Source organism: Gobio gobio (genome assembly GCF_949357685.1).
Source record: "Gobio gobio genome assembly, chromosome: 2".
Taxonomy (NCBI): domain Eukaryota; kingdom Metazoa; phylum Chordata; class Actinopteri; order Cypriniformes; family Gobionidae; genus Gobio; species Gobio gobio.
In genome coordinates this window covers 33,898,837-33,924,154 of record NC_137098.1, presented here as the reverse complement: position 1 = coordinate 33,924,154, position 25,318 = coordinate 33,898,837, and the positions used below count along the sequence as shown (strand labels likewise).

Sequence of the window (25,318 nt, the reverse complement as noted above, 5' to 3'; positions counted from 1 at the left end):
TACTTTACTTTTATTTCATGACTTACTAATTGCATGCTCATAGTATAACAGCTGACAGGACAGAACAGGAAAGTTCGGTTTCTGAGGTGAGAGAGACTTTATTTCGTAACAAGCTACGAAAATAGCATTAGAATAATGACACAGACATATAGCCTGACAACATATCATCTGACCGCAGATACTGAATTAGGACAACACGTTTTTCTCAGGCAAGTGGGTTGTTCTATTTAGTACACCTACACACTTGACTTATGATATGTCATCTTAATTACATAAATAAGACTATAATTGCTTTTTAATATCGTTACTTAGAATGGTAAATAAACAAAGATATAGATTGTCTAAATTAAACCTCTCATTCTTTAACTGCTCGACATACTAACATAATTTCATGTCCGTTATTTGGCTTATTTTTAAGAATGCATCAAGTGCATCCTTCGCTATCTCCAGTCACCCATAATCCTTTGCACAGATTCCAATTCACAAAAAAAGGATTATTGGAAAGTGAATTGGCACAGAGCTCATCCAATTTCACAACACAAGCAGCCTCACTAGAATTCAGCCTTCCGATTGAGAAACATCCTGTAAGAGCATAGGAGTGCCATTTTGAACAGGACATAGTGCATAGTATAAGTTGTTGTGAACTTCTGTTGTTTCTTGAAGTAGAGACCAGGAGAACTTGGATAGATACATTTGTAATCCAACAAAGTGTATAGTGTATCATTTGGGCCGCAACTTAAATCATTGAGGAACAAAACACAGCTGTTGTATGCAATGGATTTACATCGCTTTGTTAGGAACAATTTTAATTGGTGGAGCATTTTTAATAGAAGAGATGACGTCATCTTAACTAAGTGAATACGTCTATAATTGCATTTTTTAAATTGTTACTCATAATGGTAAATAAACAAAGATATAGATTGTTTATATGAAATTGAATATTTCTCATTTTTTAACTGCTTCTTTGCGGAAGAGTGCTTCGCTTGGCTCTCTACCTATTTTTCTTTTTCAGCCACGATGTGTTTAACGTTGGGAAAGCATACCTACACACAGAGAAAAAGGGTGTCAAAATTGTACCTTTAGGAAAACAACAGCTTGTTACTGGGGCAGTAGCCTTAAAAGGACATCTTTGCTTTTTTACTCCTAAAAGGTGAATATTAGTACCTTAGAGTACAAATGCGTACCTTGTGGTAAAAAGGTACAAATATGTCCTTTTAAGGGGAACTGCAGTGACAAGCTGTTGTTCCCTTAAAGGTACAATTTTGACACCCTTTTTACTCTGTGTAGTGGTGGAGAGGGATGATATATAGGCCACACCCTACCCATAGGGAGGAATATATGGAAATACACATACTGTATGGACTGACCCGTAGGGCAGTGCTACATCTGGACTACTCTCTGGGGTAGGACCTACCTGGAAAGGGATGGAACTACTATAGACACATAGATGGGCCAGAGCAAATCTGCCCAGGGAAAGACACAGGTTTACAGAGGGAAACCATACCGTGGAAGAATACACTTATGGGATTGCCGGCAGGGAATCATAATATATGGGACATCAAGCCCTGTACAGGGGCTGACCGTTCAGGCATGCATCAGAAGTACTGGGCCTGGCGTCAAGATGCCTCTGCCATGTTTAACTGCCGAAGGATGCCTGGAGGATACTCAATCAAGGGTTCGCCAACTGGGGAACTCTCATGGAGAGAATAGAAGGTGCTCGCATACCCTCCTTAGAGGGGAATGCTGCTGCAAGCAAGACAGATTTATGGTGACTTATGATGATCAGGTCATGCTTTCCCAGTGACCTACAGTCCACTGCAACATGATGTGCTGCGATGGGGGCAACATACATTTTCAAGGTGGAGGGGGACAGCAAACCCTCGAAAGCAAACCGAAGAAATTGTCTGTGTTGAGGCAGAAATGAGACATGGAAGTATGCATCCTTCAGGTTGATCGCTGCAAACCAATCTTGAGGGAGAACCCATTTGATAAGTGTCCCATATAACAGTAGCCTAGAAATCTAGACGCACCCTAGCGGCAGAAAATGTATTTTGCCGCGAGTGTAGTCTAGCAACTCTCGGTAGACCTGAGAGCTGGAAAAAACAAACTCTGGTCAGGCCAATCACAGCGTGTGTAGACTCGGTGGGCGGGCTGAACATAATGACGGCACGTCACGGCAGAGTTGCGGAGGTTCTGCGTGCTACTCGTAAACAAAGGAGCTGACGAACAGCTGTCTTTTGAATCGGCTTTGGCCGCGACTCTGGAAGACTTGGAGTTAAGCTTTTCTTTGAGAAAAGAACAAAGAACGACACTGAAGTCATTCTTACGAAAAGAAGATTTTCTAAGATTTTTCTAAGACAACTAATGTTTGCTCGGCTTCACCTTCTTCTTTGCTCTGGTTGGTTGTGGCGCTCATGGCGCTATCCAATTGCGTGCAGAGGGAATTTGAAAGACAACCGTTTATCCCGCCCCTCGGATTGAGCCCTGTCAATGGTGAGTTTCCAGACCCAAATCTTGATGTGGGTCTGGCTTGTCAGGCTAATATAACTGTTTCCTTCAGAAACTAAATGTTTTTAAAATTAGTTAGACCAATTAGTTGAAAATCACTACAGGTGTGTCTCAATTTGCACACTTATTCACCATAAAAGTGCATATGAAGTGTTCCATTTGGGACAGGGTCTACATAGTGTGGCACTATGGTGCATCATTTGGGTCACAACTTAAATCATTCAGGAAGAAAGCACAGCTCTATGCAATGGTTTTACGTGGAATTGTTAGGAACAATTTTCATTGGTGGAGCATTTTAACAGAAGAGATGACATAATAATACACTGTGATTGCATGTTGAATGAATCTGCTTAAGTAGCCTACTCTACGTAGGCTACATTAAATTAGAAATTTTAGATTAAATAGATAAAATGCATGGCAATATTGTCTCTAAAATGCAAGTTTCAATGGCAAAGAATTGTGACAATGTTTTTGGTGTTCAATATTTTTGTCATGCTTCTATAGAGTCCCAGAGAATACAGTTAGCTTCAGTAATCTGGAATGTAAATTCAGACTCACTTAGGGGTTGGGTGTGCTGAGGGCCCAGCTTTATTTACTAATGGTCAAAAAAGAAGGTTGCTATTAAATAAACTGGAGTTTATTAAAAAAGAGGAACGTTTAAAAGTGCATAAATATATCAAATAACATTTTAGTCAAAAATGTATATATTTAGGCATGTATTTTTAATTGAAGATATGACATAATAAAAGCAACAGATGTATCCACAGTGAATAATTGTTCTCAGGTTAAGAATGAATATCAAGATGTTTGAAATGTAGCCTACATCTAATATTCATTATATATATATATATATATATATATATATATATATATATATATATATATATATATATATATATATATATATATATATATATATATATATATATATATATATATATATATATATATATATATATATATATATATATATAACGAAATAATTAAAACACAAGCATTAACTTCAAGCATCTTACTGGGTCTTTTCACTTAAAAATCTACAAAATCTGCAGATCCCCCAAAATAAAATAAATTCATAGATCCCTATAATCTCGTGTTGTACAGTTTTGGCAGAATAAATTGCGCTCAATGCTCAAAATTCTTAAATTAGTACTTCAGCACGAACATACCGCACATAAAGTAAAGGGATAAATCGTTACAAAAAGGATTTCATTGGAACTTCTTTTTAAATGTCGTCTTCAAGCGGTGGCAGGTGTTTCTGGCTGATGTCACTTTCTACGGTCACATGACCTACAGTGAGTCACGTGATCGGCGCTCCATTCTCGCCATTTTGAGTCCAGAGTGAAGCACTTTTACACCCCAGGAATAAAAGCAGCGCATCACGGGTACCGAGGCCAAAGATCAGACACAACTGCCGCATCAGTAAGTAGCGCTCGGATGGCTGTGACAGTCGCATGACTCTGAGCTGTTTATTAAACGGCACAGTTGATTTTTACAGCTCATGTTGAAGTGTAACGTGTGCATGTGTGAGCTGCTGTTGTCAGACACGTCCTGCCCCTTTCTCACGTTGCGTCTCCACGGTTATCACGGACACCATGTTCTCAAACACACACACACTCTCTGCTAAACTTAACCTCAACTATCTCACATCGATTGACTGAGATTGATTTGCACGTGTCGATTATCTGTCAGTAGGTCTGTGTGTCTAAACATCCGACAACTCGTCATATCTCTATATACTATCGCACAGAGACACAGCATGTGTTTATTTTTACCCCTTCACCATTCCTGTCTTTTTTCCTGGTCGATTTTGGCCTTTGATTGTTACTTATTGTTACTTTGTAACAAACCTATAGAGTAGAATCTGAATACTTCACCTTTACAACATATAGGCCTAATTGATCTTAAAGGGACTGTTAAAAAAAAGACAATTCTGCACTTAAGTTTAACACCCACATGCAAAGATAGTGAAAAATGTGTCTGTGAAAGTCATTTGGGTCCAATTTTGTATTGGACCCCTTTAACTTTTATTGTACAGAAGAAGAAAAAAAAGTAAAAAAAAAAAAATGGGAAGCACACCAAGATTTTCTTGTTTTTAATTAGGCCTACTGTAGAATAATTGCATGTGTTTACTTGTGTTCACATGTGTTCATACTCCACGTGTCTTTGTTTTGATTCAGAGTAATTCTCTATAACTTCCTTTTAACTGTAGGTCAAAAATGCAGAAGTGCTATGAGGAAATGTCTTACAAGTTACAGAAAGTGAAAAATTCACTCTGATTAGGTGTGTTAGTAGTCACTCGGGTATTATAACAATATCCCTATTAGGGATGTCATTCATTATTGCAAACAAAATTAATTGTGTAAATACCATAATACTGGTGCATAGCTGTAACAACTGCTGCATATATTCAATGGCCACGAAGAGCGCTATGAGTCTATTGAGAGGGGACATCTATTCACTGCATAGCCTTTTTACTGATGATTAAAACTCATCTTTCCATTTAAAGAAAATGATAAAGTACTATTTGTTCATACAAAAACAATAAATGTATCTCTTATGTAACAATATTAATGTATTTACTAAAGAAATGGCAAAACATAGCAGAAATATGTTGATTTATGAAGGGCCCTGGCCGGAACACCAACGTTTTGGGGTGTCTTTGTGTGGGGTCCCCTGAGACAGCATGCACATGAGTGGGGCTAACTTAACATTGCCAAATGTGATATGCAATAAAAAAATGTCAGGGAAGTAACAAATCACTGAATTGGGCAAAAAATGAGCGGCGTATGATTTTCTCTTTTTTTTAATTTTTTTATTTGACTTCTGAGTTGAAAGTGTGAAGTGTAAAGGCTACATGGGCTTAATGTTTACCCTAGTATTAGCAAAGTAATTGCTCATTCATGAAACCTGTTTCCTATATAGCTGCACTTGTGTTCAGTTTCATTGAGGCTGTACAATTAAACTAATACATTTATGTAAATCCTAATTTCATGGGGGGGGGGGGGTGTTTTTTGGGGGTTGTTTTTGGGGTAAGCAAACTAATAAGCATGATATTGTTTAGTCTGCCAGCCATTATCACTAAACTCTGACAGGTAGTGCTGCGGTGGCAAGACCAAAAATCTGTATCTCAGTTGTTTTTTTTTAAAGTTTTTGGCAGTTTCACTTTCACTGTACATCACTAGACCTTTAAAAGTTTATAGTGCCATATTTTATTGTCATGAGTACATAGAATATATATATTTTTAATGTCAAATACAAATTTACTAATCAATTAATACAACTAACAATTTAGTTAAACTTTTACAATCCAATCAATAAAAATGTAGGCCTATTAATTCCTTTTATTTATGGAAAGTTTGTTTAAATTAATACAACGTATGAAAACGTGTGATATTCCTTAAATTATGTTTTATTAAATTGTATTCATTATTTTAAGAAGTACATTTTACCGTTCAATAGGAATATATTTAATTCATAATTTCAATTTAGACAACTTTTTATTTTTGTAGGTTGTAATGAAGAATTGAGTAATACATTTATTATTGTTATTAGGGGCCAAGCACCGAAGGTGCGAAGGCACCTATTGAAACCGTTCCCGTTCTTATTATTATTATTCATCTTCTTCTTCTTCTTCTTCTTCTTCCGCCACGAAGTCTATGGCAGCCCATAGAACCGTATGGTAAAAAGTTGTGAAATTTGGCACACTAATAGAGGACAGTCTGAAAAGTCACCATAGCAAATTTGGAGTCTCTAACTCAATCCCTCTAGCACCACCATCAGTCCAAAATTTGACTCATGTTTATGCTAATAACTTTTGAACCATAAGGCTATAAACAAAATTCTTTTTTCCTCTGATTCCTTGGCTCAAGACGATTCGATTGCACCCTATGACGTCATTTTCCGTCATAAAAATTTTCCCGCCATTTTTAATTTTCCGAAAAACCTACTTTTACGAACTACAATTTTTTACTAACCTACTTTTACGAAATCATAAAAGGGGTCTCGTTAGATTCAAGACGGCATGCAGAGTCGTCTGATATTCAATTTTACCATATCGGCCATTTTGCCTGTCGGCCATTTTGAATTTTGTCAAAAAATGCTATATTTTACAAATGCATTAGTGTATCGTTACTAAACTCGGTATGTGACTTCCATGCCATGCCCTGAAGGTACTCAAAAAGTTTTAGGGCAGTGCCACCTTGTGGTCAAAATATATAACAAACTTGACAAAAATGCTAATAACTTTTGATTAAATTAGCCTAGTATATTGAAACTGGTCATAATAGAGTCATTGGCTCATGCCGATTCAATTGCACCCTATGATGTCATTTTCGGTTATGATAATTTCCCCGCCATTTTTAATTTTCCGAAAAACCTACTTTTGCGAACTCGTCCTAGACGGTTCATCCGATTTGCACGGAAATTGAACCAGATCATCTTCAGACCATGCTGACAAAAAATCTTGCAAATCAAGTTGATTTGTCAAATCGTTTTTGATAAACGCGCACACAAATTTTGCGTAGCGGTTGCAAAAACACTCATAAGCCTATATCTCCACAACGCTTTATCATATTCAAACCAATCTTGGTATATGTCATCACAAGCATGACCGGAGGCAACATGCAGCGTTTCGGCGCAGCGCCACCTAGTGGTCCGGAGATACAAAAAATGGCTATTTTTGCTTATAACTTTTGAACTGTTTGTCCAAAAATAATGTCTTCCGCACCATGCTTTGAAGGTACTCAAAAAGTTTGCCACCTTGTGGTCAGAGGTTATAACAAAATTTACAAACATGCTAATAACTTTTGATTAAATTAGCCTAGTTTAATGAAACTGGTCATAATACATTTATTGGCTCATGCCAAGAACATAGATATTAATTTTTCCATATTTGGTCAAACATCCTGTCCTCAATGTTCTTATTTGATCAAAACCTACTTTTTCAAACCGTTTGTCCAATTTCCACCAAAATCGAATTGTATCATCTTCAGACTGTGTCAACAAAAAGTTAGGGATTTTGCATCAATAGATGAAACTGTTTTTGTAAACCGCAGCGACGAAGTTGAGCCATGATGCCAAAATGACTCTTGAGGCTGTATCTCTCCAATGCTTTGACATATTGGCATCAAACTTTGCATGTGTCATTGTTCCCTTATTCTGACCACACCACATCAATTTCGTAATTGTGCAACCTATTGGTCAAAAGTGATAAACCATTAACTTGCATCATCAGTGACTCAATATATGATATTTCAGCCATTTTGCCTAATCTGCTTAAACTGTATAATTGTTCATTGTTGCAGTTGGTCTGACACTCTCAGACTACAATGCATTTTCAGCCTTTTGCTTAAAATCATCTTAAAACTTGATTAATTGCTAATTGCTCCAGTTGATCTGACACTGCCAGCCATTTTGGCATGTCTTGTCTTCTTCTTTGCGCTTGGCCCCGGTATTGCTGCTTGCAGCTATATTTATTGTTATTATTGCTTCTACAACTTGAAGTACACTACAGTGCAATGGTAATATATTTCTGTTATAATTTTTTTATAGTTATAATTTTAAGTTAAACAAACTAACAGAGCAAAGTGTTTTCTGCTTCAGATTCAGAAACCACTTCATCTGCCATGAAAAAAGAGAAACAGCTTATTTACTATGTCATATATCATTATAAATTATGAATTGTCAAGTAGCCAGCACTAGTCAATAAGGAAGACCATCCAGACACTTTGATCTTCAAAACGTTATATTTCATTACCAAAACTAGTCATACACTGATAACTACAATACTGATACTTATTGATAATTCAAGTCTGCAAACAAGTAAAATAATATACCATATAGAATATAAAAAAATTAAGAAAAACAAAATGTGTATATGTATGTTGACAAATATACAATATATAAACATTGCATAGGTCAAAATGTGATAAAAGTGCAGTGTGTAATATTTATGAAGATCTATTGACAGAAATGCCATATGATATACATAACTATGTTTTCAGTGTTGTATAAAGACCTTACACATTAAATTAACCGTTATATGTTTTTGTTACCTTAGAACCGCTGAAGTCGAATCGGTCCAATTCACGAATGAATCATTCAGTGCAAGAAATGACATGTTTTTATGAAATGTTGTGGAAAAAGTACTGGTAACACTTTAGTTTAGGGTCTAATTCTCACTTTTCAGGGCTCCAGACTAACTTTTTTCACTAGGAGCACAGTGGCCCCCAACTGAAAATTTTAGGGGCACAACCAGAAATTTTAGGGGCGCACACCGTAAATCAACATGCTAACCAAATCTACTAATTTCCACTGTATTACTAATAGGGATCGGTATCGTTAAGGTTTTAATGGTATTACTACTCTTACCGATACTGCTTATCGATCCGGTACTTTAACAGTATTCTTACCAGTTCTTTTTATTATACTTAATTTTTTTTTTTTTTATAAAAAAAAAAAACATAATTAAGAACATAATTAACATGGATTTATAATCTGAAAAGTAAAATATCCATAGCAAAAGAAACCGCAAAGTTTGAACAAAATATAAAACATCTATTTGTAAATGGACCAGTGTGCAGGCATTCGGAAGGTCTGCTAACATTAATATTACAGTAAAGAACAAACCTGCAAAGAAATCTAATAAAGTAATGAAATGTAAAATAACACTGCATAGTTTTCACTGTATAAATTGATAGATTAATGCTTATAAAAGCTAAAGTTATTAATTCAAGAGATGTGAATATTTTCTATTTGCCTTTTGTTCGATTTGAATGAATGGCTCAATCGTCAGCAGGTTTATTAGACGCTGCCCCTTTAAGACCGATCGAATGTAGAATTAATAATATCATTTTCTCCGATTTCTCCAAACTATTTACGCCCATTTAAGATAAAAACTGTTAAAATAACTACTCTCCAATCCGGTAATTTTGACACCAGCTATTTGTTGTTTATTTGATGGTTTAGACGCGCACACGAAGCCTAAAATATTAAGTGCAAGTCTGTCCATTTCGCAGCACACACACATAAGCCGCCTTGAAGTTGGAAACAGCGTCTCTTGCGCGAATTATTGTGCATTTAATAGCTCTTTATTATCAAACACATCCCGCAGTTTAGCAACAATAGAGACTGCAGTTTAACTATCACTGAATCTGATGTTTAGTTTAGGTTTAGGGAGAAATGACAGCAGCTGCGAAGGGAAGGATGAGCTCGACGGAACAAGGCTATAGGAATAGATTTACCTCATTCCATCTTTTTATAATTCTTGGAAGCCAAAATCGAAAATAAAATTAGATTAATATCACAGCACATCCCTAAAGTTTAAGCAGACTAAACTTTTGTTTAGTTCTTGGCCATCGTCCCTCATTAAGCTGACTGTGGTGTTGTGTTTGCTGTAGCTCCACGTGAGAGAGCTCGCTTTCTCTCTCTCTTCTGGATTGCGAATGGCAAAAATGCATCACGGACAAATGGTTTAATATTCTCTCATATAGAAACGGCTGGCAAAGATAGAAATTTGCCAGACATAATGTCTATCAATTATAATTAGTAAGTGTATTTTCTTAATTTCTCCAGTACCGACAGCAGGCAAATTTACTGGTCGCACATGTGCGACTGGATGTAAAATTCAGTCGCACAGTCTCAAATTTTAGTCGCAAAATGCGACCATTTGGTCGCACTCTGGAGCCCTGCTTTTAACTAGTTGCTTATTAGAATGCATATGACTAGGATATTGGCTGTTTATTAATGCCTTATTCTGCATGACCATATTCTGCACCCTTTAATCCTACCCAATTCCTAACCTTAACAACTACCTTACTAACTAATTAGGCGTTTATTGAGGCAAAAGTTGTAGTTAATAGTTAGTTAATAGTGAGAATTGGATCCTAATCTAAAGTATGACCAAAGGACTATATTATGCTATGGAATGTAGTGAAATAAATGTTAAATTTTAAACAAGTAAAAAAACAAGTACATTTTTCAAGTATCTGTACTGTAAGTACAATATCGAAGTAAAAATACTTTGTTACTGTCCACCACTGCTTAAAACCATTCTCCAACTCAGCATTTCTGAACTTTTAGTGTGCTGGAAGTTGCTGTTTCATTCATGTTTTTGCATATGTTTTTTTTTTTACGTTTCAGGAATGGACGACAGCAGTGGTGTTGCTGTCCTAGTGCCTCACTCTAGAGGCCAGCAGGATACAGTCTTCATTCCCGACAGACGTCTTCATGGTGGCGAGGACCAGCAACGGCAGCAGCAAAAGCAGGCTGCTGACTCTCTTATTCAGGTCATTGAGAAGCTCAGCAAGATTGTGGAGAAGAGACCCAGAAGATGCACCGTCTCTGGGAAAAAGAGACCCTTGATGACCTGTGCATCGGTACCTGTTCCAGACAGCAGGGACTGCACTGAAGGGGCCACACCTTGTAAGAGACTCAGAGAGCAAAGAGAAAAGCGACCAGCACCCAGCAGCATGCCTGGGCACGTGTTTGAACAGGAGTCTTCAAGTCAAGGCACTCGGACAGTTACGTGTTACCAGTGCAGTATGTGCCGATTTATCTCTCCTACATTGGAGCTGTTGAAAGAGCATCTGCTGCAGCATGACGAGCAGCACAGTGAGCTCATCCTCATGTGCTCAGAATGCCACTTCACTTCAAACCTTCAAGAGGAGCTGGTGGCACACGTAAGACTCCACCTGGAGGAGGGCGACCATGCTAGACGCATCCTAGACGAGCAAGACACAGCGTTGGCAAGAAGCGTTCACCAAGGGATGGCAGTTTTGAAGGCAAGCAACTTGGAATCAGAGAAGACGTCTACGTCGAAGAAGTGGTATAGCTTTGAGCAGGGTAGGTACCGTTGTCTTATCTGCAACTATGAATGCAGACAGCAGCGCAATTTGAAGACCCATGCATGGAAACATGCTGGCCTGGTTGACTGCTCATACCCAATATTTGAAGATGAGACAGACTGTCCTGATACTTTACAAAGTTCCAGTCCTCCTTCAGTTCCAGCAGGTAAAGAGGATACCATTGTAGTGCTTGCAGCAGTTGGAGGAAAACCTCAGACGATGCATGGCCCCTCCAGCCTCCAGCTAGAGTTGTGTGCCTCACCAGAGGTGAAATGTCATGGGGAGACGACAGCTTTGAAAACAGTGGAGAGCAAAATGCCAGTGATTAGTCACATTTTTTCTATTAAAGACCCCGAGGAGCCCTTGGAGGAGGTCCAAGTGACACCAGAGGCACAAATGGAGCTGGAGTTGGAGACTGAGAGTCAACAGGCAAGCTCCGACAGCCTCCTGTCATCTGCGCAGAAGATTATCAGCTGCAGTGGCAACAGTGCCGGCCACGTCAACGTCATTGTGGAACGCCTTCCCTGTGCTGAGGAACCGGTGTCAAGCAAACCTCTGCTCCTCAGCCCAGAAGTAGGAGGAGACAAATCCCTTCTTGCCTCGGAGGAGCCAGAGTTAGAGAGCCAACACCACCCTGTATACTACAAACAAAAGGAGGAGGAGGTTGTGATCACCTGGAATGGAGAAGATCAACAAAAGGAGGAGGAGACCGTGTCTTCGGGATCTCCCTCAGATGAAAACATGCCACCAGTTCGGAGAAGGACTTACTCAGAGTCACTTCGGCTGCATTCTTTAGCAGCTGAGGTACTGGTGGCCATGCCCATGAGGGCCCCGGAGCTTAGCAAAACTACTGCGAAAGGTAGTTATGAGCTGAGTATGCAAAGCCCTGACACAGGCCAGAAAATTATAGAGATTGCTGACACTGCCAACCCTAAGGTGTCCTCAGGAGAGCTCACCGGTGCCATTGGCGAGCCAGCTGCTCTACTAAACCTTGGCCTCCAGAGTTCAAAAGATTCTCGAGATGTGCTGGTCGAGGGACCCTCCAAAGCTGGCATCAGCATGTCTCTTTTGACAGTCATCGAGCGGCTGCAAGAGCGTTCTGACCAAAACACTTCAGATGAGGACATTCTGAAGGAGTTGCAGGACAATGCCCAAAGCCAACATTCTGGTGGAGTTCCTGGGGGTGTTTCTGTGCCTGGCGAAGTTTCCTCTACAGACAGCCTGGTGGAATATATAGCTGGGAGCGAGAGGCCCTACCGCTGTCGACTGTGCCTGTACAGCAGTGGAAACAAAGGCTATATCAAGCAGCATCTACGTGTGCATAGACAGAGAGAGCCCTACCAGTGCCCCATCTGTGAGCATATAGCCTGTGACAGCAAGGACCTGGAGCGTCACATGATCCACCACTTCAAGCCCCGCATGTACAGCTGCAAACAATGCACAGAGAGGTTCTACTACAAGGTGAGGAGAGAAACAAACCTGTCTGGTCGAAATGAGCATTAAAAAATGATTTTATTCTAATGTGCCTGTTGAAGCGAATAACAGCGGAGGATGCATTTTATCATTATTAAAACATTTTTATTCACTTAATTTGGCCAAAAATTATTCTGTAATAATTTATTCTCATGCTTGTCTGTATGTTTTTCTTTGTTCTGTGCAACACAAAAGATGATGTTTTAAAGATTGTTTCAACCATTTTTGTTCTTAAAATGGAAGTCAATGAGGTCCAAAACAGAATTACAATTGACCAAAATAAAGCAAAATATTTTATTTTGTGTTGCAGAGAAGAAAGAAAAGCATACAGGACCTTGACCATTCTTTAACTAAATGCAATTTTAATGAAACAGGACTGAATGCTTGAAGCACTATGATTTAGAAGTGGAATTTTTGGAGAAACAAAATTCCTTGATTATAGCAATAGATCAAATACAAATACCCATTTACTGTTTATTTGTTTCTATTTTGAATTGACATCTTAAAATAGACCACATAATCTTGTTTTCAGCTTGTATTGAATTATCTTTGCATTTCCTGGTAGGCAATGCATATTTAAGAAGGTCTCAACTGTTCTGAGTGGGGGGAGCAAGTATTAATTTTAGTCCAAGTAGATTGGCATAACGACTTTCTAAGATTGGAGTGCACTGCTCTCCCTTCCACTGCTGCTTTATTAATACACTTCCTCCTTATGAAGCACTGATGGTGGTTTTATTAATACCTCGTTCAGAGTCAGCTGAGGAACCACGAGCGAGATGGGCATGGGATAGACGACATCAGCAACACACTGACCCACGTCACTGAAAGCACAGCGATCGTTGAAGAATCAACCAAGATGACTGAGCGTGAGAATGAAATTACCTTCAGCACCACACAACGAAACAAAAACAGTTCACAACAGACCAAAAGCACACAAAACTAAAATAAAAATGAACACTTTCTCCTTATAGTCCTTATGAAAGTACACATGCTTTTTTCTTTCTATATTATGACATCCTGAGTAACAATTTACACACAAAAAAAGTAGACTGGCTTGGTTCCATCAATTGTTGATTGAATGGATTTTGAGATGTGAATGTTGCACTCAAAAATGAAGAGTCATTTGTGGAGGGGTGGGAATTAAATAGTCTAAATGATTGGAGAATTTCAGCATACGTCCCTTTTTTACTAGTAGCTTGAGTTGACATTTTAATTAAAAATAAAACATACAATATAATATATATATAACATATAAAATGCATATGCAAAATAGGGTGAATTTTCATTTCATACCAACTGTAACATTACAAATAATGTGTGATTATCATTTACTACCCCTTTTCCATCAACATGGTTCTCGCAGGTTTTTAACAACTTAAGAGACTTTTTTATATTTGTGTGTATTTCTCTTTCTTGCTCAGATTCGGTCGGCGAGCAGAGTGTTTTCAAATGCGACGTGTGTGACTACACCAGCTCCACGTATGTTGGGGTGCGCAACCATCGGCGAATCCACAACTCTGATAAACCATACAGGTTTGTGTTTTTTTTTTCATTGTCATTGACTATAAGGATAAATGTTTAGAAATGTATTTTGTTGTAAATGATACATTACACAAGAGCCCTATTCGGACGGTAATTGTTTCTCGTGGGGTCATGAGGTATTTTCATCATTTACTCCAAAAGTCAGTGATTTTATTGCCGTCCGAATCCAGAATGTCAGTGTTTTTCTCCGACCACCCGCATAAAATTCCCCGGCCAAATTACCTACTGTTTTTTGACAAACACCAAGGTCGTGTGGTAATTTAATTGCCGTCCGAATCCAGTTTTCAAGAATATATCACTTCAAAATTCACTGTTTATATCCTTTTTGACCACTGCAGAGCACAGTACGGTTGCGCTTCACTGTAATTTGGATGCATTTTAAAGATCTAGACTTTTATTACTGAAATGCTGGCAAGTATTTACAAGAGTTATATTTCATTTCAAGCACGTAAACATTTAAAACATTTACATGTTTTTGCGCTCATTTCCATGTGGAATAAAATGACATTCTTTATTTTGAGATAAAATACAAGACAGAAAACCAATTTAATAATAATGTGTGTCTATATATCTTCCTATTTTTAAACAGATTTAAATGATTAAATAATAATTTGGATATTATTTTCCTATTATTAAATTAAATATGCATTTATTCTTCTTATACCAAGCATATGACATTTTATTTACAACATGCAATCATGTTATTGACCACGTGAGCAGTGCGTTCCCACTGGTGCGCAGGATCACAAAACTCGCTCCTCCACCGTGAATAAATCACCAACCGCATGCACGAGTTTTATCACTGAGGTGGCATGCAAATTTATTTTTACGGACTTCCACGTGAAAAACAATTCCCGTCTGAATAGGGCTAAGGAGAACATCAGAAAGCTTCAAATGTCTTTGGCTGGAAATGTAAGCATTACCAGTTATCACCACAAGGGTGCAGTGGTGCTCAGGATAAATCTTTGCGGCCTGCACTGTGCACTTATGCTGAAAACGTACAAGAAATATGTTTGCTTTAATGCTCACATAAACACCTCAAGGTCCCTTTATGGTCCCTTTGTGTATGCTGACCTGTCTTGCTTCAGTTCTGCTCACCCATGATCATTTCAAACAGAGCTTCTGAGAGAGAAGGTCCTTTTAACACAGCTGCACGATCCATTCAAGGCCTGCAATGTATTGCATTTGCCGCAAGCAGCCTCTCTACAAATGCCCTTTCAATGGTCTTCAAACGCAGTCCTTTAAGCGTTCAAACACACAGCCGTATACACAAAACGCAAATTACTGTGCAGAAAACAACGGCTGACCCCACTTGACAGGCGCTCCAGAAGGTCTCTTTTCAAACCTTAGTCTTGTGCTGCTTAAATTGTTCATCCAGTGCCGCATGACTCCTGTAGGTGCTGCAGCTGTGATTTCGCCACAACTAATATGAATAGCTTGAAGAGCCACATGAAAAGACATCCACAGGAACACCAAGCCATGCAGCTGCTGGAGCAGTACAGGTGAGAAGCAAACACTTTAAAAGAGCTGGTGTACAGAACTTGACTGTAGGTGGAGATGGGTGATGATCTTTATTCTGTGTTACAGGTGCTCGCTGTGTGGTTACGTGTGCAGCCACCCACCGTCTCTCAAATCCCACATGTGGAAACATGCTGGAGATCAGAATTACAATTATGAACAAGTCAACAAGGCCATCAATGAAGCCATTTCTCAGAGTAGCCGGTAGGAAGGACCTTTATAATATAGATAGTTTTGTGTGTTTTTTGTTGTTGTTGTTTACTCTAGTGCAGGGGTGGGGAACGTTGATCCTGGAGGGCCACTCTTGCTGAGTTTAGCTCCATCCCTTATCAAACACACCTGAAGCCAATCAAGGTCTTCAGGATTACTAAAGTTACAGGCAGGTGAGTGTTTTTTTCAGGGTTGGAGCTAAACTCTGCCAGAGAGTGGCCCTCCCGGATCAACGTTCCCCACGCCTGCTCTAGTGTGAGGTTATATGGGTAGAATTGTCTTATTATAATTCAGATTTATTTATTTATATTTGATATCTTAATATAATACATCAAACATTGCGAATGGACTAGCTGTGTTAATAAGTAGGGATGTAACAGTACACAAAACTGACGGTTCGGTACGTACCTCGGTTTTGATGTCACGGTTCGCTACGGGTTCGGTACAGCAGTTTTAAAAAATTGCATTTTATTTATTTTTATTCAACAGTGGTTTACTGAAATTGTCTGTCCTTAAATGAATTCAATTATAACTAAAAGTTTCTTAAAGATAATGCTGTAAACTATATAGGGAGCCCTTACTTACACATTATAATATTAAAGGTTAACAACAGAGCCGCCCAAACTATTAGCCTAATATTTTTAGATATAATAATCAACACTCATAAGCTTCACATAAGGCAGTTTTTGCATTAACTTGTAAATCTAATTATATATATATATATATATATATATATATATATATATATATATATATATATATATATATATATATATATATATATATATATATATATATATATATATATATATATATATATATATATATATATATATATATATATATATATAATTTTTTTTTTTCTCAATTCGTTGAAATATAATAATTTAAACACAGTGGCTGTCATTTTCATGACAGATTTATTTAAACATACATTAAATAAACAAGACATCACTAACAGGTTAATATAATGTATAATATATAATATAATAATATAATGATTACATAGGCTAATATAGGTCATATATTTAGTGAAAGAGTTGATTTCTCAACTGACAGCTGTGGACTTTGAATGACTTCTGAGGTAAATGTGATGCTACGTGACATTGTTTACAATCTGTTTTATTGTCTTTCCGTGGTTGAAACGCTGATTGAGCGATTACACAACATATGAAACGTTTCAGTAAATTGTAATGTATCCTCAACATACCTTAAGAGATATTAATTCATGTTTATTCTTTAGGAAGAGATGATCACATTCACTCGTGCGCCGCCATTTGAATTTCGTGATAAATTGGACTGAATACTTAATATGTTTGTGTGGGAACTAGGATTGAAGTTTGTTCCGCGCTTAAAATAAGCCGACTGTTAACTGTTAAAGATTGTATTCGGAACCGTTCGGTACACATGTGCACTGAACCGAAAGCCCTGTACCGAAACGGTACCAATACGTGTACCATTACACCCCTATTAATAAGTTATATGAAGTTAATCCAATCATAAATGAAAAGTTTTTTTGCTAATTTTGTTTTTGAGAGTAGACATGATCAGACTGTTTACATAAGATGCCGAATTGGTCATTCCAGACTCATTTGTGTTTATTTAATTGTGATGTACCACCGATATGTACATTTTGACAAAGACCTTTGTCTATAAAAAGTATTTTGTTGGAAATGGAATGTACTTTGAATGTAACTAGACAAGTTTTACACAGAACTTTCTTTATAGGTCCCATGGCATGAAATTTTCATTTTATGAGGTATTTCAACATTAATATGAGTTTCCCTAGCCTGAATATTGTCCCCAAGTGGATAGAAATGTTGATCGGTGTAAAACCGAGTTCTGGCTGTCTTTCTCTGCCTTTGAGAAAATGACAGGCCAGACTAGACAATCCTGAAGTCTCCTGTTTTGACGTCCACACAGGAACGGTTACCTCCCTTTCCTCCGCCCAGAGAATCTGGCACGCCCATGCAAGCGCTCGAGAGATCATGGCTTGTGAACGAGTGAACGCTGGCAGTTTCTCAGTGTTTGGATGTACAAATTAAAACAGAAGTCTTTTTTCAGTTCCTTCTGATCTGTGATCAGTGATTTCTTATGTGTAGCTAATTATTTATTATTCGTGCACACACTGCGGCTTCTCTCTCTCCCGACAGAACGGTGTTTTCGTGTTTTCTATCTTGTGAGTCAGTGTTTTTGTATGTCCTCGTCGCGTCTATCTGTTCTACAATGTGCATACAGTCATGAGTTTCTGCTCAACATCGGCAGACTCACATCTCTTTAGAGATAAACCTCACGCACGCCGAAGCTCGGGCTGCACTGGCCGGTCGGCCTTCAACATCACCGACCCCCAGTACTGGCCCACAGCGGAGGCACCAAACGCGGCGCGAGATTAAGCGGAAGGGGGGTAAGCGTGAGGGTATCCGGCTAGGCTAGCCAGCTAGCCCCACAATAAACTGGATTACATTCGATTACTGCTGTTGTGTCTTTGTTTGCGCTGTGTACTCAATGCGCGTCACTGACGCTTTTCATATGATTGGAACATATCTAAAAATAATGCTATAATCAGCACTTACTAACTCGTTCATCTCGCTGTAATGCTACATTGCATGTGTTACAAAGTTGGTAGAATAATGATGAAGACGGACTCGGCGTGACTGGGACTCGTGTTTATTCAGAACTCTCAGATACAAACACAATAAACTCGCGCTGACAGACAGCGCTCTCACAACTCAGTAGTTACTATATATAACTTTGTTAGCAATCGCTCCGTCTCCGTGATGTCCGGTTCGCGAACGAATCATTCTTTTGAATCGGTTCTTTTTAGTGAACCGAACCAGTTCACCAAATCGGACTGAATCGTTCTAAACAGTTCGCGTCTCGAGTCAGCGCTGATCCATAATTTACTAAAGTTACTAACTTTCTGACATGAGTGACAGTCCCTCCGACTAGAAATAAACTAATAACCTGAAGTATATTCTAGTAACTACAACAGTTCACTGAACTGAGACGTGCTGAGAACTGATGTGAAGTGAATTCAGGTCCATCCGTCTCTCTGGCAGCAGCTCGTGCGTCATAGACCTTGTTAAACCACACCCCCTCCGCTCATTTCAAATGCAAAGATGTCAGCCAATCACAACAGTGGGCGTTTTTACTGAAGTCTCACAGCAGACACGCCTCTTGAAACAGGGCATTCAGCCACAGGGCAAACAGCAGTATAGAAAAAATGCCTTTTATTTCTAAATTATGACATTTTATGATGTAAAAATCATACTAACAATATAAGTACACCTCAGGAAACATTATAAAATAAGAGAAAAATGCCATGCCATGGGACCTTTAATGGATGTTTTTAGAAATGTTTCATCAGGAATAATGTCCCTGTATACTACAAAAAATTTTTTTAGTTTTTTTTTTATCAAATATTGAAATGGAAAAATCTTACATAATGTTTGTTATAGTTATGTGAGATGGTTATCAATTGTTGTTTTAGTTTTTTGCTACAACTGTTAATTTTGTTTATATATATATATATATATTTTTTAATATATTGGCATGAATATAGCCACTGATGCTGATATGCATAACACAAGGGAACTTATATTTAACAAATTTAAGTCTGTGGTCAGTAAAAAAAATTAAATAATAATAATTGAATTCCTTTATTCCTTTAATGCATTTAATACATTAGACATGACTATTTTAATATAATAACATTTAAAAATACCATGGTTACAGTTAGTTTTACTACAGTAAATCCATGGTAAAAGCTGGTGATTTGTGGATCGAAAAGTGCTCTAACTTTAAAAATGGTCTTGTGAGTAAACACACCTGCTCTGATCTCGTGCTGCGATATATATTTGGCTGAGCTGATAAATGGTCAGTGTAGTGCGGTTCAAATGAGTAGCACCATTTCTTTCTGCTTTTGGAGCTTTGCTGTGTTATGTTTCTCATACGCAACATAATTGCCAGTTCATAATTTAAGAGGGTTGGGCATCTTTGTAGTTGCACCAGTGCAACATCTAACAAACTTTAGTAGCACTGGCATGAAAAACACATTTTGAATCTTTAATCTGAGTTTTGAATAATTGAATTGAAATGGACAGTTTGAACTGATTTATAGAACTGAATTAATCTTGCCAACTCTTCAGCTGTTTTTGCTTCTAAAGTTTAAAACCGAGAGCTGTGTTTTAAAACCTATCGGTCTTAAAGCTCTCATACGCAAGATGGTGGAAGTAATTAAATAACATTGCCTTACTAACGCCATTTTATATTTTCTTTATTTTCTCCTGGGTTTAAGATCGCCTACGACGCCTCTGAAGTCAACACATGAGACTGGGATGGAGCGTCCATATATTGTCTTGACTAAAAAAGACAAACAGTCACCTGAGGTGGCTTCTGCTTCAGGTGTACAGGAAGGCAACCCCATGAGGCCGTCGTCCACCAGGGAGCAGGCCGGCGGGGCTGTAGCGTGGCGGAGCGGCTCGGGGCAGACGCGGGCAGGTATGGAATACTGTGTGCTGCTCTTTTGCTGCTGTATCTGTGGCTTTGAGTCCACCAGTAAAGAGCAGCTGATGGAGCACATGAAGCAGCATGAGGGCGATCTGATCAGCATCATACTGAGCAAGGAGCAGCAGGGAAACCAGCCCACAGAGACCAGCAGCAGCCAGTGACGCACATATTCATACATACTTTTCTTGTATCATTTCTGCTTGGACAAGCAACATGCACAAATTCAAAACTTAATTTTGTTTTCTATCACTCTACCTTTGTGTTGATGTCACAGTTAGTTTCCGTTACTGTTATTGACCATGGACGTGATTTCAGCAAAGTGCAGTCAACTAGGTATCAAATGAAATGTAGTTTACTAATTCAGCAGAGGAAAGAGTAACTTTTTTTTTGCGAGTTATGCAAATGACGAATTTCAAAGGCATTGTATACCTCATCTGTTCAGAACATACATTGTAGAATCCACACATGATGAAAAGGAGGCAGCTTCTCTTGTTCACTGTAATATTATTTATATCTATATTTCTTATGTGCGTTTACCTTTAAGGCAGCATTTGTCATGCTGCATTTGAGTGTAGAGAGACAGATTTCTTTCCTGTGTGTCAGTGTTTTGCATTGATATTTATCAAAGTAATTTATTTTATATGCATGTTCCCCTCCGTTATGTTCATACAAATTAGAAAATTTGTTTCTAGTTATGGTCTCTTTTTTTGGTGCTATTGGTCTTGCGCTCAGAAATGAGTAAAATAAGTCATCTTTGGGAATGTATTTTAAATTTGTATATAAGTGTTATAGAATGAATTAAAATGTTCTCATTGAAACAACACGCATATAAAATTGGCCCCATTTAAAAATTAACTATTGGAAACATGCAGCAGAATAACTACAAATATGTATAGATTATTATTATTATTTTTGAAATACACATATTCAAATCCATATCAAGCTATTGCAAAGTTAAAATGCCAAAACATGAAGACATGTGTCTCACTCTTAAATAGTCTTCAATTTTTCATGAGTAGGTTATTGTATTTGTAGGATGTTTTTTCCTCTTTTATTTGATTTTTTTTCCTTCTGCTGTGTTGGTAAAAAAGTTACAATTCATAACTTTGTCATGGGTTTAAAATGAGAAAAAAAATAGTTGTAGGTTATTGGGTTGTCACAATACCAGCTATAGAATCACAATATCAAGTAGTTCCGCGGTATCTCTGTTATTGTGTGAATCCGTTATTGCAGAGGGTGTTCTGTTGTATTGATTACAGTTCATACAAATTTGTTGCATAATATATTGATTATTCTTATTAATACTGTAATATCATTATAGTATAATATAGTTTTGAACATGTTTTTATTTTTTCCATTTCACACAGCATTGCAGTACCCATAAACTCAAGGCAGACTTTTATAAAGTCAAAGCTTAAATTTTGAAGTTTACTTTAAAGTTATCCACCTTTTTCCTCTTGGTGCTTTGTATGAATTATGGGTGTTAAACTGTAAACAATCAGTGAAATTGGCTTTTTAAACACAATAATGCGGAGGAAAAAAAAAAAGAATGAGATGACATTATTCTACAATCGAACAGGTAATTTAAAAGTGTAAACGCATCATCAAAGTACATTCAACAGACCATGTATAACCCCAAAAGCACAATTATTTCCAAAGTAATATTACGGATGGGTTAAATATCACTGTTAATAAATAAAAATATGTAACGTGTAGCCTTAATCAAAAATGTTCATTAACTTTCGTGATATTTCAAAAGGTTGTCTGTCATTTTTACAGATAATAAATTGTATTTACAAAGAAACATTCCAGTAAATGCTGTTAATAGGGATTAGAGGTGAAAAGAGGAGAAGATTACATTTTAAAGCATCCGTGTGAAAACAAACTTGGAAAGAGATTGAGTATTTGGGGAGAAAAACAAAAGCATATTTGGGCATTCCAGTAAATTTTTCAATTTAGTCAATTATTCATTGGATATATCATAAACTAAATCGGGAGAACAGACCAGAAATGCACAGTATATGTTGCATTTTTTTCATATAGTTGCAGCAGAATACAAAGGGTAAAAAAAGAAAATAATCTGCAGGAAAAGAAAGCAGCGACTGAAAAGAGCTCTTGCCATAGTTATACCATGTCACATTAAAATTAGTGCTTTCAATCGATTACATTTTTTTACTAATTAATCACACATTTTTACGCTTGTTTTTTTATATACGTTTTTGATGCATTCTATAATATAATAGTTTCAGTTAATCTCAAAATTATTGTAGAAATAAGTAACAACATTGACATTTTAAATACTTGTTTAATGGCATCTTTTATGAATGAAGGCCAGCATCACTGATACTAATACAGCTACTAATGTCTTAATTAAATTGATTTATTTTTCCAGTTTTAAACATATTTTAATTTGAAACATTCAGCATTACAGTGCAATTGAAAGAAATAAATTTTAACATTTACAAGGCTTCAAAAAATATATAAAATTAAAATTTCAAAACATTAATGACTGCTTGCACTTTAAGATCTACCACTGCTGCACATGATGCGGATCTCATACGCATCCCAGTTTCTCACAACTCTTTACGTTCATTTAAGATGTTATTTAACTCATTTAAGACTTATGAGGATACTTGACAAAACAGGCATTTTGGCATAATTCTGTATGTTAATGTTCATTCAGTCGTCAAAGAAAACTCTATACTGTTGCGTGTTTTTTCTGTGCGTCGTGTGTCTGTCACATAGACAGGACATTCACAGACAGCGTGTTCTCTTTGTCTTGTCGCACTTGAATGGTTTCAAAACATTTTGCATGAATAAGAGCGTGATCATATAATGTAACGCTAGCCAAAGGATGACTTGTTCAAGATGACTTAAAAGATTTGTTCACACCGGGACGATTATCGCGTGCACTTATCTAGGGCTGCCACTAACGGCTATTTTTATATTGATTAATTTATCGATTAATCTATCGACTAATTTATCACAATCATTTTCAACAATTATACTTAAAAACATTTAATTTAACTTGCAACGTTGGCCTTCAGTAGTGTACAATAAAAAAGTATAAATGTAAACAAGCTCTTGACAAAATGTAAAACTAAGAGTAAAAATGTAAAAAGGCACACATTTGTAAACCAACATAACAAAAAAAAAGAGAATATCAGCAAACACTTTTTATATAGAATAGTGTTGTCACGAGACCAAAATTATGACTTCGATACGATACCAGAGTAAAAATACTTCAATACCGATACTGAATCGATACTATGGCAAAAAACTGTAAAAGTAATTTAATATGACGACAGAACTTACTATTCATTGTTTTATCATTGTTTTAGGGTTAAACAAAACTCTAAAAACTCACTTGGCCAGCATGCTCCTGCCCTGCCCTGCTTCACACAGAATATTAGGTCCGGCCCTTTAAGAGCTGCACGGACCAAATTCATTGTAACACCCGATTTCTCATTCAACTCTGTATACGTTCACTAAAGACATATCCGACTGCGTTTACCCAAAAACTCACCAGGGGCCTGTACCATGATGGTAGTTTAACAAACTCAGGGTAACAGGATTAGTTTCGAGTTGACAAATCCAAACCAATCTATTCAGGCTTTGTTGGTCCCATGATGCTGATCATTAACTTTCTCTGTCAACTCGGGCTTTGATCCTGAGTTTAGGAGTTTAGCTGTGACATCAGCAGTGAACAGCCAATCACAGGCTGTGGATCAGTGAAACTGAGATTCACTTCTCGCGGGAGAAGCAGTGTGATTAACTTCACTCATATACATGATTGAAAAATATTAAGAATTTAAACAAATTTACACAGAAGAAAAGAGCTGTCGAGGACAACTTTAAGAAAAATCTTATACGTCAATGCAAGTAAAAGTTATGAAGTTAGTATAGTTGATATATAGAGAGAATTGAACATTTATGCTCACATGTAATTTTTTATAGATTTAGTTATTGAATTTAAAGCTTATTTGTATGACCTTTACTGTATATAGGCTATTTAGTTTAATATTAACAAAATGCCTATTCATGATTGATTTACTCAAATGATACATGTGTAATTGATTAAGGGTATAATAATTACATAAATTGTATTTAAATAATTCCAAATTATTATTATTTTAAATAAGCATTGTTAAAAGCCAGAGGCTTAAGTCTTTAATAGCCATTAGCTAGTGACCTTTAATTTGGAGTAGAAACAGAAGGAGTGTCTTTACTGCATCAGAGGTGTGTCTCTTTGCTCACAGCTGATTGGTCCAATTTCAGTTTGAGATCTCTTATCCAGAACATAACCTGCCCTGGAGCAGGTTAGCTGTGGAGCGTAAGTTACTATGGTGATGAACCCTGCTAAAAGCCAAACCACTTTAATGGTACCTAAAACCCAGGATTGGCACAACTAAGCTTAAACATATCTGGCTAGCTAGCTAAACCGGCTTCATGGTATAGGCCCCAGGACGTGCATTTTTACATATTTTTTTTACCATTCAAACCCAATAATCCGCGAAACTGCCGTCACGATCTGTCTGAGTGAAAGGCATATCCGGCACTTTTCTATTGCGTTTCTTTTTCCTGAGCTGTGCATATATATTTGACTGTTCTGCTTCCATTGTTTAGTGAACGGTGGAAGCAGAGCTCACACATACGTCCTCACTCCTGCTGTCACACATCGACGCAAATTAAGAAATACTGCTCTTAATAGA

The 25,318-nt window shown here is 37.3% G+C and overlaps 1 protein-coding gene across 1 annotated transcript; it reads left to right on the top strand.

Moving 5' to 3' along the window:
- The first annotated feature begins 3,821 nt into the window (after positions 1–3,821).
- znf507 (zinc finger protein 507) lies at positions 3,822–23,744 on the top strand. The gene is made up of 7 exons (XM_079810710.1): positions 3,822–3,930; positions 10,651–12,815; positions 13,579–13,693; positions 14,249–14,360; positions 15,767–15,871; positions 15,957–16,091; positions 20,395–23,744. Exons 2-7 carry the CDS (start codon positions 10,653–10,655, stop codon positions 20,765–20,767), a joined length of 3,003 nt encoding a protein of 1,000 aa, XP_079666836.1. The 5' UTR covers positions 3,822–3,930; positions 10,651–10,652; the 3' UTR covers positions 20,768–23,744.
- Positions 23,745–25,318: the final 1,574 nt, after the last annotated feature.

Coding starts and splice junctions, on each gene's coding strand:
- znf507 (XM_079810710.1), top strand. CDS start 10,653: ATGGACGACAGCAGTGGTGTTGCTGTCCTAGTGCCTCACTCTAGAGGC. Junction 14,361..15,766: donor AACTCTGATAAACCATACAG/GTTTGTGTTTTT, acceptor TGACTCCTGTAG/GTGCTGCAGCTGTGATTTCG. Junction 16,092..20,394: donor GCCATTTCTCAGAGTAGCCG/GTAGGAAGGACC, acceptor CCTGGGTTTAAG/ATCGCCTACGACGCCTCTGA.